The sequence below is a fragment of the Caenorhabditis elegans genome, chromosome IV (genome assembly GCF_000002985.6).
Source record: "Caenorhabditis elegans chromosome IV".
In the NCBI taxonomy this organism is placed as follows: Eukaryota; Metazoa; Nematoda; class Chromadorea; order Rhabditida; family Rhabditidae; genus Caenorhabditis; species Caenorhabditis elegans.
This window is the reverse complement of record NC_003282.8, coordinates 10,914,888-10,933,208: the sequence shown is the minus strand read 5'-3', so window position 1 is coordinate 10,933,208 and position 18,321 is coordinate 10,914,888. Positions and strand designations below refer to the sequence as shown.

The 18,321-nt window shown below is 36.1% G+C and overlaps 3 protein-coding genes and 2 non-coding genes across 10 annotated transcripts; 2 read left to right on the top strand and 3 right to left on the bottom strand.

The window, feature by feature from the left end:
- Positions 1-5: 5 nt before the first annotated feature.
- dnc-1 lies at positions 6-6,489 on the top strand (the record flags this gene model as incomplete). Of its 5 annotated transcripts, NM_001268592.3 has the most annotated exons (14): positions 6-134; positions 181-464; positions 513-614; positions 656-730; positions 889-972; positions 1,258-1,327; positions 1,371-1,579; positions 1,837-2,577; positions 2,972-3,048; positions 3,098-3,635; positions 3,683-4,114; positions 4,162-4,880; positions 5,395-5,941; positions 6,139-6,489. In NM_001268592.3, the coding sequence occupies 14 exons, from the start codon at positions 104-106 to the stop codon at positions 6,283-6,285; spliced, it is 4,056 nt and encodes a 1,351-aa protein (NP_001255521.1). The 5 variants fall into 5 exon arrangements, with proteins under 5 accessions (NP_001255521.1, NP_001379109.1, NP_001263782.1 ...); NM_001392398.1 differs by lacking the exon at positions 656-730; NM_001276853.3 differs by lacking the exon at positions 889-972 and having other exon boundaries at positions 6,139-6,488.
- Positions 6,392-13,139, bottom strand: rbr-2 (Lysine-specific demethylase rbr-2). Of its 2 annotated transcripts, none has more exons than NM_069631.7 (10): positions 12,959-13,139; positions 12,777-12,908; positions 12,081-12,517; positions 11,665-11,852; positions 9,605-11,615; positions 9,254-9,441; positions 8,912-9,207; positions 7,825-8,480; positions 7,481-7,779; positions 6,392-7,101 (listed from the first exon to the last, which is right to left on the bottom strand). In NM_069631.7, exons 1-10 carry the CDS (start codon positions 13,100-13,102, stop codon positions 7,019-7,021), a joined length of 4,434 nt encoding a protein of 1,477 aa, NP_502032.2. In that variant the 5' UTR covers positions 13,103-13,139; the 3' UTR covers positions 6,392-7,018. The 2 variants fall into 2 exon arrangements, with proteins under 2 accessions (NP_502032.2, NP_001431091.1); NM_001444111.1 differs by having other exon boundaries at positions 6,412-7,101; positions 12,777-12,915; positions 12,959-13,134.
- A 530-nt stretch (positions 13,140-13,669) lies between these two features.
- On the bottom strand, positions 13,670-13,814 carry ZK593.13. Its single transcript, NR_056588.1, has one exon. It is a non-coding gene; the product is annotated as an Unclassified non-coding RNA ZK593.13 (non-coding RNA).
- On the top strand, positions 13,748-13,891 carry ZK593.14. Its single transcript, NR_056587.1, has one exon. It is a non-coding gene; the product is annotated as an Unclassified non-coding RNA ZK593.14 (non-coding RNA).
- A 1,599-nt stretch (positions 13,892-15,490) lies between these two features.
- ZK593.3 (High-affinity choline transporter 1-like) lies at positions 15,491-16,616 on the bottom strand. The gene is made up of 2 exons (NM_069630.4): positions 16,432-16,616; positions 15,491-15,924 (listed from the first exon to the last, which is right to left on the bottom strand). The coding sequence occupies exons 1-2, from the start codon at positions 16,592-16,594 to the stop codon at positions 15,644-15,646; spliced, it is 444 nt and encodes a 147-aa protein (NP_502031.1). The 5' UTR covers positions 16,595-16,616; the 3' UTR covers positions 15,491-15,643.
- Between the last annotated feature and the right edge of the window lie 1,705 nt (positions 16,617-18,321).

Below are 18,321 nucleotides of genomic sequence, written 5' to 3'. Positions count from 1 at the left end.
TCCTCAATTTATTTCGCAACAGTTTATCGATTTTGAACTATTTTTTCCAGGTAGTTCGATATTGATTCGTTTGGAAAATTGGTGACCGAACGCAATCTTCCAGATGTCGTTCGAAATAGGAACTCGGGTAAAAAGTAAGCCAAATAAGTTGAATTATCGTTTCATATTTATTTTCTTCAGCAAGCTCGGGAAATGGAAGAGTCGTGTTTTGCGGACAAACGCAATTCGCAGAAGGTGATTGGGTTGGAGTGATTCTTGATACGGCGACCGGAAAAAACAACGGAACTGTTCAAAATGTTCAATATTTCGAATGCGAACCGAATTTTGGGGTTTTCGTGAAATCGAGCGCTGTTGAGTTGGAGGATGCATCAAAGAGATCAGGACTGAAAGCTCCAGCAGCTTCTGCTATTCGAAAAGATTCTAGTGTAATGAGCAGATCCGCAGGTTCTAAGGCTTCACCAGGAGTAAGAAATTTTAATTATATTTTCAACGTCTCACTTATATAAATTTAGTCAAGCCCTGGAATGTCACCTGCTGCTTCGTCCGAAAAATTGACAGGTCGTCAAACAGGAATGGGCCCACGCTCAATGTCGAAGCTGGCAGATCCCAATGAGGTAATTTTTGAAATTTAAACACTTGGGAAATCCTTTTATAGAAAAAGCGGTCTACAACTCCGCAAAAGGCGAGATCTCCAGCTCCGCCAATGACGAAAAAGAACTCCGAGTCAACGGTAATCTATGCTGATAGTAAATGACCCTTTTTCGTTTACTGTTTCTGAATTGGCAAGATTATGTCTGCTTTCCTCGGTTGTCAAATTATCAGCTTGATTATGTTCTTCCCCATTATTATCATTTGTCCTGCTTCATGTGATTTTAATCGTTGTTTCAGTCGAGAATGGTTCGTGAATTCTCCAACTTATCGCAATCTTCTGTCGCTTCGAGTCGTGCTAGTGCATCAGCTTCTAAACCTAGGGTTTGTATAATGCTCAAATTATTAAATCTTGACCTTTGCGTGGGAATGTATGATTGGTGTATGGCTGGTGGAACATGTTGCTTGCTCATAGCTCAAACACGTAATTTTTACTTGTGTTAGAAAATTCACAAGTCGGTCTGGAATATATTCTAATTTCATTACAGATAAATTGACAAATAATTTATTTTAAAGAACTACATAACTAACAACATGTACAACCAACATTCATTTAATCATAATCATTCTACTACCGCTTGTTTCAGATAACCAATGTAATATTTTCAGCCGCAATTCACTGCTCCAGATCCTCGACGGCAAAGTCTTGCACCGCCCAAAAAAGCGTCCACGACTACTGGTAGACTCATAATATTTTAATCAGAAAAACCTATATTTTTCAGCCCCAGTTTCAAAGCCATCACTTTCAAAACCACGACAATCTCTGGCTCCGAGCAAACCAGCTGAAGTGACTCCACAGAAGCCAGTGCCTGCAGCACAAGCATCAGAAGCAGGGGATCCACCAAATGAGCTGCCACTACCTACAATGACCGAGTCCGGCACAGAGCTTCCAAAAGAAAGTGTTTTGTCTCGAGCGAAGAAGATTGATGATGTAAGTTTGAAAATAATTAATGAAGAAGCGTACAATTGTTCATGAATGTTCGATAATAATTTAGAGCATTGAAGAAATCCCTGAAGAAAATTTAGAAAACGACGAAGATTCTGAATCCCGATCTAGATCTTCTTCAATTCTTACTGTAATTACGGTGGGTCGGGAAACGCCTTTTTCCGTTCATCTCTCGGTTTATCTAATCGCTGCATTGTTCAGTTTCTGATAACTTGTAAAAATCAAAGCCGTCATATTTCCAGACTGGACCAGCAGCTCCAATGTCTCCACTTTCTACTACAGCAGCGGCGCGACCAAGAACAACATCCGTTTCCTCTTCTGCACAAGAAAGTTCCACTGAAATTGAATATCTTCGAAATCAAGTCAAAGAACTCACAGAAAAGCTTGAAGCGGCGAGAGTTAAACGAAAAGAGGATCATACTAAAGTGATGGAACTTGATCGTGTTTCGTTTGAATTGCGTTCATCGGAAGAAGTTCGAAGTCGTCTGATTCAAAAAATTACAGAATTAGAGAAACAGATTGGAGACGAGAGAATCGCGAAAGAACAATTACAAGCATGGCAAGACGAGAATAAAGTTCTTCTCAGTGATCATCAAGATACTATGGAAATGGCTACAATTGAGAAAGAACTTGCTGAAGAGAGAGCTGATTCATTGCAGAATGATGTTCTGACACTTACTGAAAAACTGGAAAGCATGGAAACTGAATTAGAAATCCTGAAAGAAGAAATGGCAAATGGAGGTGGTGCAGCACAAGTCGGAAATAGTGTTCAAATGAAGCAAATCGAGATTCAAAATGATAAGCTTAAAGATGCACTTATAAAACTTCGAGATTTGAATGCACAAGCTACATTAGATAGGCAAAAGGCTGTTGACGAGGCGGAAAGATTGAAGACTGAAAACTCGGAGCTTATTCGAGTGGCAGAAAATTTGAAACGACAAACGGAAATTGCGGAATCGAAAATCGCTGGCTTCCAAGAACAGGTAATAGATATATACTGTAATGAGAAAATGAAAATCATCACGTTTTCACTTGACCTCTATTGTAACATAGATCCTGCTGCCACTTTGTAAATTCTCTGAGTTTCAAAATTTCAAATGTCCCATAACTGGCAGTGGGATTTTTTCTATTCACCGTGTCAATGTGTCGTTCATAGTTTGGTCAATCGAATATCCCAAATTTTTTGTTTCAGATTGAGTTTTCGAAGATGTGGGAAGAGGTAGATTTTTCATAAATAGACCAAATATCGTGATGTTTTATTAAATGGGCCTTCTTTCGTTAGAAATTGTGTTATTTGTCCACCCTGGGACGACTGTCATTTGCACGCATTCTAGACACGAAAATGTTTTTATAATTGATTTTATTTGATATTTTAAGATTGATGCTGCAATGGGAGCTGAAGCAATGGTCACTCAATTGACCGACAAGAATTTCAATATGGAAGAAAGAATTATGTGCGTTTGTTGACTTTCCATATAATAATTATAAACTGGAAATTTTCAGGCAACTGGAAGAAACGATAGAAGATATGGAGGAAGCGAGAGATTTAGATGAGCAGTTGGCTGAAGTACAAAAACAACAAGTAAAGGATCTTATGAAGGAAATTGAACAATTGAAAATACATATTCACGAATTAAATGGCCGTATACGCGACGAGCAGAAGCACGCGGTTGATTTATCGCAGACGATTTTGAAATTTAGAGAACGAATGGCTAATTTGAATTCTCAAATTCAAGATCAAAAAGATCAAGTGTTGAGCCTCGAAGAACAACTACATGGACATATTTCTGTAGATAATGATCGTGCTTCAATGGTGAACCAACTGCAAATTTCGGCGAATCGTAACTTTGCTGAAGATGTGGAAAGACAGGTCAACGCTATTGAAGTAGAATTTGCACGTCGTCAGGCTGGATATTTGAAGGCATTCCTTCCCGATAATTTTTCACGAGTTGGAGGGGAAAATGATTCGATTCTTCTAGTTGTCATGCTTCCACGTCTTGCTGCGAAGACTAAACTATTTGCTAGCCTAGCTGCTCAATGTGTAAGTTCAGAGTCGAGATTATTCATATAACTATTCAATTTTTTCAGTTTCCACAAGTACCTGGAGGAATGCGTCGGGAACATGTGACAAAGTCTCACAAAGGAGAACAATGGGCTCATGTGGCTCGTGTCAACTATCTTGCCAATTCTATAAATGCAGCACTGGGAAAATTGGAAAGTGCAATTGGAGAAACAACAGTGGAAGTACTTATAAAATTGACTGAAACTTATGGAGAAATGTCAACTCATGAGAAAACTGTCGATCAATATTTGGAACTTCTTAAAAAGTCCAGATTCGACGAGAATACCTCATTGGACAGTTTTGTTCGGCCGCTCGTGTATTTCCAAAATATGTTCTCCCTTCACATCGGAGGAGATGGATTCAACGCTGCTCACTGGGTTTCAGAGATTTGTGCATCACTTTCGGCAGGTCTGGCGTATTGCCGCGTCAATACCCAACGGATTTCCTACTTCTTGCAGGTATTGAAAGGTTTTCCAATTTTCAAATATTAATTTTGATTTTTCAGGAGTCAATAACCGCTGGAGAGGTATACAACATGCTTCAAACATTAAATGATGAATTTGCTGCCTGTGAATCCGTGATTTTGAAAGCTTATCGCCTTCTTCCAGGAAATGTCTCAGGCTCAGAGCAGAAGATTCTCAAATTGGAATCTGAATTTACTGAAGATCTTTTGAATTCAGTCGTCCAACTCGACAAAATGGTATCCATTCTTCAAGAAGTATGTGCCAACGGTGCACTCAGTTTCGGTGGAATATCAGAAACGGAAGGATTCGATGAGAAAAGAGTTAAAGAAATGATTAATGCAGTACTTGGCAAGCAGGATGGGTATATTGCAATCGATAAAACATTTGACCCAATTCGTGCATTAATAAAATCCTTACGCGATAGTCTTGAAAAGGTGAATTCAACATTGGAATCTGCAAAAATGGAGCATTCTGCTCCAGAGAAGAAATCATTCCCACCACTACTCGATCGTGCTCATCATCGAAAACAAGCTGCACAAGAGGCAGAAGGCCTTCGATGGCAAATGGAAAAGAAAGACAATGAGATGTTAGAGTTACGAAAACAGATGAAAGCAAGAATTGAAGATGTTTCAAACTACAAATTGAGACTCGATATGGCTGAATCTCGATTGAATTCCACTGATAAAGCAGAAGGTGATAAGGTCAAACATCTCGAGGAAAAGATTAATCAAATGGTGGCTGATCACAGAAGGAAGCAGATGTAAGTTTTTATTTTTATTTTAAAGTTAATTTTAAATAAGATGAGAAAAATTTATATTGCTTTAAAAATTAAGAAAAGATCCGCCGAAAATTTGAAAAATTGGATTATTTTTTCACAAAAAAAAACGAAAAATCCGAAAAAATTTATAGAAAAAGACGACAAACTATTAATATATTTTTTAAAAAAAATAGGAGGACAATGAATGAATTCTTTTTGAAAAATTGAGAAATGACTCGAAGTTTAAAAAAAAATCGAATTTTTTCACAAAAAGAAAAAGAAACAAAAAAAATCGAAAAACTATAATTTTTTATTTGAATTTTGAAATTAAGAAAAAAACAATTTTTTAAAATCAAATTAGGTTTCTTTATGATAAAAAAAAACATAGGAAAAAAAAATATTTTATCTAAAAAGAAAAAATGGCAAAAATTTAAAGCTATTCTTCGAAAAACCAAAAATCACAAAAAAAAAGAAAATCTAAATTTAATTTTGAAAGCAAAAAGTTCAACATTTTCAGAGAATACGACGAATCAATGGATGCTCTTCAACGAGAAATGAAAGAGGTCGAAAGTGATAATCTCGAGCTAAAACAACGTGCAAACAAGATTAGTAAAGAAGCACTGTGGAAAAATATTCAATCGATGGAGACTCGTTCATCAGGATCTCCATCCGTGCCTATGTCTACATCTATTGATGAAGGAGGTGCCAGTCGTGGAGAAGTTGTATTCCTTGAGAATCAGCTCAACAAGCAAACCAATGCAAGGAAGAGAGCCGAGTTGGAAGTTCGTAAATTGAAGGGAGAACTTGCTCAAGCGGGCTCGAAACGATTCTCGGCTGTTCCTGGACTTATTTCGGGACCGATAACTTTGGAATCTCAAACAAGACAGGACTTACTCCTCAAGCTCATTGATAATCTTCACGATGAATCTCTTCGTTTGCGTCGTGAAGAAGTTAATCATCAAGCGTATGTCCCATCGAATCCAAAAATATCAACAGAGAAGATGGTTGAGGAAATGGAGATTTTTAATGTTAAACGGGAACAATTCTTTGATAAACTCAACTCGGTAAGTAACTGTGGCACCCACACCTATAGTACTAAAATGTCAAAATATCATTGTAAAATTATTCAAAGATTTTTTGAATGTCTTTGGTACACATTCAAAAGTAGTTTTAACAAATAATCTAAACATTTTTTGTTTTTCCCTAATATATTTTTGTCAAGTTTGGACTATTAGAAGTATACTAAATTCATATATTTCAGGTGAATCGCCGTCTTCGTCGTGTATGGTTTGATGCGTGGGGAGAAGAGTATCCATTCGAAATCGCGGCCAAATCTCGACCAATAGTAGCAGTACCTGAACCGAAGAAGTTCGAAGAAATCAGTGCCAAGTGGGGAATCGTGTGGTAGACTGCCGAAATTCATATTAAATCATGACGTAACTTCTATTAGTATCATAATTCTCGTTTTGCTTCGCTACGCGACGGGTTCGCTTGTAACTTTCTCAAATATCATTTTTCACCATTAAATTATTTATGCTGTAAATAAGGATTTATCTTTATTATTATTCTTGCACTGTTTTGAGGTGCGTTTATAAATTATTTAGATACAAATGTGAAAAGGTTTTGACAGGTTGAGACACTATGGTAAGGGGTAATTGAAAAAACAAAACAAAACTTTTTAAAAGCTAGAATTTTACAGAGTTTTTCAGTTAAGACCGAACATGAGGCAAAGGGATATTAGAAATTGTAAAAAACAGTCAATGGTGGAAATGGATTAGGGTGAAAAAACCCGAAGCGAGATTCAACAGAGGAAACTAAAAAACTTTGGAGAGAGAAAGGTTGCGCGATGAAAAGAAGAAGAATGCAATGAAAGGAAAGAAGCTGTGGTAAAGTTTGGTGGTTTTGAAATACGGTACATTTTCTGAATTTCAGGAGAAAGCTTATAGTGTTGAGAACGATTAAAGTAAAGAGGAAAATGATGGAGATGAAAATCCAGAGTAGCTGGAATTACAGAGAATAAAGAGAGTGGCTAGATATGACAGTAATCTGATGAAAATGGTTAGGGTTGATGTGAAAAGATGAACGTATTATATAAATTTAATTAGAAAATATGATACTGGTGAAGCAATATATAATCTGGTTCAATCGGTGGAAACACTCGAAGTTGGAGAGTCCGCATGATCCAGACAGGATGAGCAACGGTACTCGTGCATGTCATTAATTTCTGAAAAAAAATTGTTAAATTAGCAAATACGCAAAATTGAACAAATATGGTAGCCGGTCTCGACACGGCAATTTTTTTTACTTGCAAAAAAGTTGTGTGCCTTTAAAGAGTAAATAAAAACGCGGAAGTTTTTAAAATTTTTTAAAGTTTTACGACAATGAAATCCCACAGAAACGAGAGTTGGTAACTACAGTATACTTTTTGAAGGCGCACACCCGTTTGTGTTTCACAAAAATTGTCGTGTCGAGACCGGGTACCGTATTTTTGGCACAAAGTTTTTTTTTGAGATCAGGTCTGTCACAAAACAAAGGTTCGTTTTTTTTTCTCCTTACAATTAAATTTTTTTTCCAAAAAACCACAAAACCCGATCTTAATTTACCTCTCAGAGTGAATCCAAGACAAATCACATGGAACCAGTTTTTGCAGCCTGCTTCACACATCACCCAGTTCACTGAGTCTCCATATGGCTTCAAACAGGCGCGAGCTTGACACGACTTGAATTCAGACTCGTCTTCGTAATATTCACTGGGTGATGCTTGACTTTGACGTTTGCGTGATTTTTTCGACGTCTCTTTGTGTGAAACACTTGGCCTTTTGCGTTTAGCTGTGATTTTTGGATCGAAGAGTGATACCGATGGTTTTGAACGAACCGGGCGATTTTTGAGTTCTAGTGCGGCGCTGAAAAAATTAAAAATAAAATTAATACATATAATGTGTACAAACCTTGACTGTTTTTGAAGATATTCCATATAAAATTCTGAAATCAGCTCGCGTGCCTTCGGAAGACCATTGGGATTCAGAATTTCACACGATAGCCAATCGAATAAGGCAATTTTACAAATATCGTCGCTGGATTCTCCTGATTTCCGTTTATTAGCAGCTTCCATCAAATTTTGAGTGATTCCACGAGTTTTTTGTATTAGATTTCGAACAAGATGTGTTTCCAAACATCCAGAAGGTGTTCCATTCAGAGCAGTTGTTACATCATCAATGACTGGACGTTGTCCCCGTAGACATCGAACACATAAAAAGCATCCTTCTGGAAGTTTTTCAAGGAACGGTGACCACTCGCAACATCGAACATGAAACTCTGAATCGCACATTATGCATGTCAGTGTTGATTCGGAATCATCTGATTTGTTGAATCCAAGACATGAGCATGCTTCAAGACCACGAGCTGAATTTGCTTGTTTCACCTTTTCAAAAATTCTCATTTGCATTTCACGTAGCGATGATTGATGATGCACAATTTGATCTAATGACTCGAATTCTTTCATTTGATGCCATTCATCAGATGGATGTACTGCGCCTCCTTGAAAATATAATGGTATCGTTTGTCCTTCAGCAAGTGGAGTTAAATCATCGCGTTCGGAGAGAATCTGGAAAATTCAAGTTTAAGGCAAATTAGATCGAAGCTAATGTCTATGCTACTTCCTGATTGGATTAATGTTACCCAAATATACGGTCACCGGTCTCGACACGAAATTTTTTCGTTTAATTTAAAAAGGTGCGCGCCTTTAAAGATACTGTAATTTCAAATTTTTGGTTCTGCGAAATTTTCCTTGATTTTTCTTTTTTTTTCTTAGTATTTGTCTCATGTTTTTAATTATTTCAACATAGTTTTTTATTAAATAAATAAATTTATAACGAAAACTATGAAAAATCTATGAAAATTCCGCAGTAACGAAATTATGAAGCTACAGTAATCTTTAAAGGCGCACATTCGTTTGTATTTAACTAAAATTGTCGTGTCGAGACCGGGTACCGTATTTTTTGCGAAAAATCGTCAAATTTCACGAATCTCACTCACTTCAAAAAGATTGTGATACGCATTATTTGGCTTGAACAGAATAGCTATCCTCTGAGTAAATGCATTCATTGTGCTGATCATATCCAAAATCCCGAGATGCTCTTCGGAACCGTTTAGACATTTTGAAGTTTCGAATGCTTTACTGATTTCGGCCGCCTTCGATAGTGTAATTTCAACATTGACAATTTTCTGCAGTTGTGTTTTTAAATCAAATTCTGATAGCACGGGAATTGCGGCATCTATCATTGACTTGATTTTGGCAACATGAATGATCTCATAGCGAACCATGTTAATATCTTAAAAATTATTTTGTAAGAATTACTAATGCATTAAATAACAAACATTTTTCATAGAACCAATCAGTTTCTCTAAGGCTTTGCCAAATTGATTGAAGCTGATCAAGTGCTGGATTCTCACAGAAATTGTTTGCAATGACCTCGAGTGTATTGGCGTCACGGAGCATTTGTTGAAGTTCAAAGACGAGTTTAGAAGTACCATCTGTGGGATTTCGTGGACTATCACGAATCAATCTGAAACATATAATTGAATTTTTGAATTAAAGGGGTATAGAGTATTTGGAAATATTTTTAAGGTCTCATCATGAAATTCGGTCGTTTTGGGCCGAGCCCATTCGAGGAAAAATCCACAAACACAAATTTCCTTTTAAGAGAAAAAATATTTTTAAAATCTTACGATAAAATATCACTGGATGCATATCGAAGCTTATACTCAAAATCAATATCTTTCTCCATATCGGGAGTTGCCTTCCATGTAGTAACTTTTCTTGCTCTATCCGACCAATCCTTCATTTGAATAACTTTTCGCAACTCATCGATTTCTTCCAATTTAATATCATATTCATCTCCCTCTTCAATAATCTTCTCGATTTCTTCTTTTGAGTATTCTTGTTCTCGATAGATAGCATCTTTTGCTCTGTTTCTCCACATTTCAACTTGTTCCATCCATTTCTCAAGTTTATCAATAATAACAGTCAAATTGCAATCCATGGCTTGCATTTGTTCAATCAATGACCGTACTCCCTCGGTGTCTGTACGAGTGTCGGCTCTCTGACATCGGGTTTTTGTTCGCGTTCGTACTTTCTTAAAGAGCAATTGATTTGCTTTTTCAATGGCACTCTTGGCTGTATGACGAATTGTTATCAATTTATGAACTTGATCTGTCTGTGGATACTTGTTTTGTTTGGCAGAATCTATAAACTCTTCAATTCTCTCGAGTTTTGGTTTTCCTTCTTCTTCAAGCATCTCATCCGACTCTTCTTTCCATCCATTGTAGTTAACCGTACGCTTTCCAAGTTCATCACACATATTGTTCAATTGATCCAACTCGAATCTGTACTGATATCTGTAGTCTTTCGTTGTACACGAATTGCAAAGATGATCATGATGTTCAACACAAGTCATTTTCTTGTGTTTGTTACAAACCAATGCACACATGAAGAGAGTCGTCTTACAAAAACGACACGATCTTTGTTCATCTGGAATCTTTTCGAACATCACTTGCTGCATTTGGCGATTGGAAACTCCGAGGCGAGCGAGAAGTTCTCTCAACATTTTTTGTTTTTCATATATTCTTATCAGTTCTTCATGTGTTGCTAAACTCATCGAAATTCCAAGTTTATCCATTGCTTCAACCATTTTAAAGAGAAGCTCATCATGAGAAAATACAAGATATCTTCGTACATTTGAGTAAGACTCAACGCATTCTCGACCTTTTGATAGCCAATCAATTGGAGCGAAATTGACAGCTTCCGCAAAGTTGAGTCCCTCATTGAAACCAGCATGATAAGCACGTGGGAATGTAATGACGAATTCACCAGCATTCTGGTGAACTGAATGAATTGGAACTCCCAATGAACGAAGAAGATGAGGATTTGCAGCTGTAGTCATATGATGGAATAGATCTCTTTGTCTTCCAGTTAATCCAGGTGCTATTTTCTTCAATGCATCTTCAAACTTTTCAGCATCTTCTCCACCAACACCGTACCAAATTTTCCGTTCTCCAAAATGATTATAGTTAACAGAATACGTCCAATGATCTTCGGTGTGCCAGCAGAACGTCGAGAAGCACATACCAACATAGACCCACGGTACCATCATTCCAGAAATTCCAGTATTAAAATGTGAGAGAACAGATTCTCGAAGTACAGGCATATTGTTCAGATTCCATGCATGTGAAGCGTATTGCTGCTTCAGCTTCAGATCTGGGCCAGTGTGCTTATCTTCTTTTCGAGGAAATCCACTTCCTACTCGACTCGTAATCAAGTCGGCACCGTATTTGACAGAAACTGGATTTTCGTGTGAAATTACATTCTTCCAGAATGATCGTTCCACAGCATCACACGACACTTGTGATACATCTTTTACACCGAAATAATCACATTTCCATTTGTTGGCAAATTCAGTGAATGAGTTCAGATTGTATTCTGTGTCCGCATCATAAAATCCCCAGTCTAATCCGATTTTTGCATCCTCTGATTCAATGCACTTTGGACATCTCCACTCGCCTTCTGGTACTTCATCGAGTACTGGATCACAACAATATGTATGACGACCATTATTGCATCCATCAATATCGCAAAGAAGTAGTAGATCTTCATCCTTTCCTTCATTACAAGCAACGCAGAATACTTGATCCATTGGATCTTCATCATCATCATCGTCTCCTTCGGCTTTCTTCTTATTTTCTGTAATTTGTGAAAATAAATTTAAAAAATTTAAATTTAAAAAACGAACTTCTTCCTCTGGTTGAATTCTTCTTTGAAGATGTTCCAAGAGTCTTTCTTGAAGATGAAGCCTTCTTATTTTTAGATCTCCGTCGACCACTTTGCATCGACACTGGACACTCATCTTCCCCTCCTTCAGTAGTTTTATCATTTGGAACTTCTATTTCTGTCCGCATAGTTCCGTGGTGATGTTGATATCTATGAAATTCATTCGTTTTTAATTAGAATAATGGGGGAAATTATTAATAACAAAATTAAAAATTTTACTATTTATCGGTTTTAACATTTTTTCATGGTTCTAAAAAACAAAAACATGGGTACATAAGAAAAATTTAAAATGCATATAATTTCAAAAAAATCCATCTACATTATGTTTTCTTAACTGATTTGTAGATTTTTATTTATTTAAATTTCTTAATTACTCACTTATGCTTTAATTCTTCCATTTCATCATCACTTTCATCATCATTTTTCATCGCTTTTTCTTTCAAATTTCGATTAAATGGTTCAATGTGCAAATTATAATGTGATCGAATCAAATTTATGAAAGCCGACGGAACACCGCGAGCCATTTGCTCCTTTGGAAGGTATTCGCGGGCAACGTCTCTCCATTTTTCATCTTCATTCACTTCTTCACATCCTCCAAAGTTTTGAACTATACGATGTAATCGATACAAATCGACAATATTTCCATCTCGATCCACTGGAAACTCAAAAGTTAGACCAGAATATCGATTGAAATTGATTAATCGGTCAATAAATGTGTGTTTCTCTTTGACAATTGCCTCCACTTCATTCAGTTTTTGAGTTCGGGGACGAAATGTAAAGGCTTCTTTGTCGATAGCAAACGGTGGTTTGAAATTCTGCAAAAAAAGAGAGTTGATGCTTCTCGATTCGTTTTTTGAGGGAAAAATCAAAAATTTTCAGATAAAATTGCACTTTTCAAGTGGTGACCATTCTTTTAGTAAACTGAAAATTTTCTAATATTTAGTATTTAATTGAAGGGAGTAGTAGAAGTTTTTAAACTACTACAAACATTGTTTCGCTTTTTTTCAGACTTTTCAAAAACGATTAAAAACTTGTTAAACGTCAGACGTACAATTTTCCGAATAAATAACTTACCGCCGGCGGAACAATTTTAACAACTCCAAATTTTTCGGCCTCGTGTCGTATTTTGGCAACATACTCGATTGGATCTGAGAACTCTTCTTCTGTCGGGTAGTAAATTGGAGCCATTGGAGGTCGTACGAATTTCTGAAAACTATGAAAGCTTATTCACCTTATGTATGTCTTAGTAATCAAACCTTATAGAATTGATCGTACATTTCCATTTTGCTTCCATGATTCTTAGATCTTGAATTTCCGATGGATGCTTTCTTCCGCGGAGAAGTGCTCGTCGACGGTGCTGACGGCGTCGAGATACTGTTCTCTTGACGACGTGCACGCATTTTTCAGTTTGGCTTATAGCTTCATGAGATCTGTAAATTTCATTTTTGTTTGACTTTAATATTAATTGAAATTAAAAGCTTTGAGAAGAAGAACATTTTAAGTACCGACGAGAAATTTCCATGTGATGAAACAAGATGCATCACGAGTGTTATGATAGACGTCATAGAAACCCGGAAATGAAAATTAGCTTATACTCCTTTAAAATTGGCTTTTAAGCTTTTTCTTATTAAGCTTTTGATTTGAACTTAATATTGTATAAATAATTAAGCTGAAAAATGACTCATATTTAAATATATATATTTCTCCAATTTTTGAGGTCGAGCAGCTTTTCAAAGTTTAGACAAGGATCTTTGGTAGAGTTTTAAATGTAGGTCAAGACACGTAAGGCATCGTATAGTAACTCAAATCATTGAAAACTCCATCTCTCTGAATCTTTTTGATGTGTCACCTAAAATGCATTGAGAGACTGGTATTCTTTGACCACTTTGCAGTAGGTCGGTGTCCTTTTCGTCAGAAATTGCGTGCGGTAAAGATAAGCGGAGAAACAGAAAAAAATATAGATAAAATCGAAAAACCGAGAGGAAATAGCCCCCAGCGCCCACCAGGGTCGGCCCACGAAAATCGAGGAAAGTGCGCTCCGCCGAACATTACTCTCGAGTGTCCACTCTCGTCGTCTTGTCACTCCTCTGTTTGCATGCTATTCGCTAGCAATAATCTCTCGGTCTCCTGCCCAATCACACTTTATTCATGTTATGTGCGCGACGCGTTCTCGCATGTGCCTCCTAGTAATACGTGAATTTTTGCACTAACTTTTTTTTGAGGCCAGCAGCTGAGGAAAGATGGGCGCACACAAAGAAAACGAAGAGAAAGCAGGAAGACGCATGTAAAATGAACACAGACTGAGAGAAAAAGAGAACATGGAATTATGGCTCCGAGAGCCAGCATTTTTAATTGAAGATTTGAGACTGTGTTTGTTTACTACGGTTTTAAAGGGAGGCGTATCAATGCGGAATGGTCTCGCCACGCACTGCGAACTCATGAAAAAATTGGCGTGTGCGCCTTTAAGATGACTGTAGAGATTTTTCTGGCATGTCTAATTACATAAAATACAGAAAATTGGGAAAAGAACAATCGAAAATGAAGAAAAGGGAGAAACGAGAAAATTGGAGATTTGCCAGCAAACCCTCTACAGTAATCTTAAAGGCGCACATACCAGATTTCTGAAAAAAAAATCGCAGAGCGTGGCGAGACCATTCCGCATAAACTCGCCACTTTAAAATCATAGAAGTTGTAAAAAGTACACAGTAATATGTAGAAACTGATTTCGCCGAATTGTGAATCTCCATAGTTTCTAAGGAATGTGAATATTATTTTTCAAAACTAAATCAAACTCATTAAAAAGTTATTATGCGCCCGTTTTGAAATAAACGATGGTTGCGCGCGAGAGAATGAGAAGACATAGATTATAACTGCAAAAGCAGAATCAGCTGTCTGCGTGTGAAGAAGCTGATTAAAAACGAAAGGGCGAAAAAGACTTGTTTCACACGACTACACACATTCTTACGACAAATAGACGAAACGGAGGGAGAATCAGAAGTTTATGACCGAACGCTGAAGACGTGTAATCACAGACGTGGTTAGAAAGTGAGGCTGAACGCGGAACTTAAAGCGAAAATGTGTAACATATTGAACAGTGCACGATTTTCAGATGTTCAGAGCATTCGTTTGACAGTTAACAATTTTTCTAAGATAAATCGTTAATAAAATATATAACTTTTTCACACAAAGATTACTGTATTCCGAGAAGATATCAGTGTCCATCTGACTGAATTTTTCAAAAAACTTCTTCTAAATATACACTAACAGCTCTCACCGCGAACCGGAGGACCTTAAAATCGCTGCCGCTCCACCAAAAAAACATACGAATAAGCAGCATATGACTACAGTAACCCATTCCTGGACATATATAACTTTTCTTCTCCTTTTTGAAGATTTATCTCTTAGCTACTCAGACTTTCCTGAATAATTTTCAAGAATTCCCAGTCAATTTCGAGCAAAGAAAAAGATTTCGAGGGATGAATGCCGAGAAAATAAATAGAGATTATTGCAATATAACAGTAAATGAGCTACTGTAAGTTAAAATGTTGAATTTCTAGCCGAATTTTTCTGAAATGGAAATGCTATACGAGCAGGCGTTTTCGCATATTCAGAATCTAATCAGAAAGTGTTCGTGCAAAAACAAAAAGAACAGCTGTCGGGTTGCCATGGAGTTTAACCATACACACCAGAGAATGTTGGCTTCAACTCTAAAATAGACAATTATGTTTAGTTTATGAGGGTTTAATATTGATATACATATCCAATAGTAAAATATGAAAAGAGTCAATAAAATATATAGTTTTATAGTTTAGTACCTTAATTACAAGAAAAACCAGAATGTGAAAATGAGGCATAAAATACAAGTTTGAAATCTTTGATAAAATCACTCGAGTTTGAGTCAATTTGACTAAAATAAGCATTTAGAAACACGAAAAGTATTGTTAGATCATTTCTTGTTCTCTGAACTTCTTCTCATCGACAAGTGGAAGAATTTGGTAGACAGCGGTTCTCTCAGTTTCTTGCTTCTTTCTATAATCGACATACTCCATTGCGTAGGCAATAATGAGCATTGAAACAATAGTGACAATAGCGACAGTTGGATATCCAGTCTCCACAGACATGTATGAAAGAGAACACATAAACATTCCAAACCAGACACGTGGATTTATGACTGCAAGTGGAGTTGAGCCAAGTTCCATGAGGAAGAATACGTTGACATCATCTGAAATTCAGTAGTTAATGCCAGATTAGGAAAATTATTTTATGTAGGCAAAACATATCTGTCTACTTGTCTGTATAGAGCAAACTTAACCGGCATATGCTACAGCGCTATAATTAAAAAAAAGGAGTTTACTCCAAAATCTCGGCATTTAGGGGCAGTTTCGTCTAAAAGTTTGGCCGAAAAAAGCAACTTGAATTCATAAATTGGCAAATCCGTCAAAGTTGAGCGAAGGGGTGCCCCACTAATAGAGAATATACGGTATGTTGGCAAAACTTTTGTTCCACCTAGTTCCACCTGACTACTGAAAATTTTTCGCCTAATATTTTTCTTTGTCGTTCCACATTTGAGTCGAAAACTCTCAGGATATACACCAAGTGCGAAAGATTTAGCAAAATTAAAATAATTTGTATAGTTCGTAATAATTTTTTGTTTTTGAATTTTAACCCTAGAATTTCCCAGAAGGAGTTGTTTTATCATTGTCCTTTGTTTCCAAATACTATAACTTACTGAATCCAACAATTCTGAAGTCTTCTGTTCCAGTATATGAGAGCAAAAGCTTGATTGATGCCATTGTGAATGCAACGATAAAACACGGCCAATTTTGATCAATAGCTGATGGAGTTTTATGTTCAGTTGGTTTTCGAGCTGTTGGGAGCATAACGGCGACCATTTTGATTAACGAATGACTGAAAATATAAAATGAGTTGGTTATGGCTGACCGATGAACAAATAAACTTCACACAAAAAGCGCGGATGGAAAATAAAAACAAAAATATTGGATTTTTCGGGCCAGCGCACTGAAAAATAACGCGTACTGGTCGAATGAATAGCCTTACAAGTCCTCTTTATACTATTCAAAGGGTCAATGTCATCTGAAAAGGTGACCGGTAAAGCCATGACAATAGAAAAATAGTTATCAAAAATTTGGATCTAAAATTCGTAGGAGTAAAGAAAAAGATCAGTTGGTGCGATAAGTAACTGTTTGGGGTCGAGGACAAGGGTAGTAACGAATTAAAGATTGACTGAGAAAAGAAGAAAGGTCGTTCGTTTTGTTTAGAAATATGAACCTACTGTTTGAAATGAATTCTCGGGGTTGGAGGTGTGACCCATTTTCAAAAGCTGATAAGACAGGAAAAATTGGAAATTCAATACCAGTTTATTAGTTTATATGTTATGAATTAAATTATATACAAAGTCCCTCAACTGATCTTAACAATTATTATACATCAGAAAATATTTAAAATTGAATATTTGAACAGAATTTCAGGCTTTCCAGGAAGAACAGGAAAATTGAAAATATGAATTTTGGAGGTAAATATGTTTTTTCTATATTTATAATCAACAAAACGCTAATTGTTTTGAACATAAATTTTGATAAACAAAATAATATCAGCGGAACCGCGGGTTTTTTCGCTGACTTGCAAACAACTTTTGAACGATGCATTTATGTGCGATTTTTGTACACTTGAATTCAACGGCGAAACCGAGTAGATATATCAAAATGTGTTTGAACATACTGTACACGATTTCGGATGTATGTTCAGATGGTCGAAGAACCGCTTTGCAATAAGGTGGCTCAGCTTCAAAGTTTTACTGCAAAGTAAATGAATTTCTAACAACATAAATTCTTTGAACTATAAAGGAAAATTGACAGGTGTAAGATAAAAAAAGAAACTTTAGAAGTAGTCAAGAGAAATAAAATTTGTTATCAGAGCCAAACGGTATTTGAAATTAAAGTTCACTGTCTGTTCACCGTATAATTCATTTTTTAATCATTTTACCGAGCAAAATTTGTTCTTTTCAAGTCTTAAATAACTAACGTTTAAATTAGTTGAAAGTTTTGTGTGAATAGCTTGACTTTTGACTATTAATAAATGGTATATCTTGTTCACGTTTACAAGTTACTGTTTTTAAAATATTCTGTATCATGCAGTTCCCACATTTCCAGATTGAATTTCATGCGTTTGATTAAATTATTTTCTGCTGAAACGTTCAATAACTTGTTTGTTAATACTCCATGGCTGCTCCTTTCGGTACGATAGTTCAATTTTTATAACAAAAATAATCTACAAATACAGATAAAATTATTTGCTTGATTCGGAAATAATTTTTATTGTTATAAAACAATATTGTTTAGAATTTTGAAAAAAAAAACTCTAAAAAACTTGCTGAAAGTTGACTTTAATAATTGTTTCTCACTTTCGACTGGCTCTTCTAGATTATTTTATCAATTTTTGACAAGAATACGTTTCTATACTTCACTAATTTGTTATTTAGACTTTTGGAATACCGCCTTGAAGCTATCTAGTTTAAACTCCAAACTCTGGTCGAAATTGTTGAACTGGTGAAAAACACGTTGAATTTCTTTCCAGTATTTAGATTGTTGAGCAATTTCAA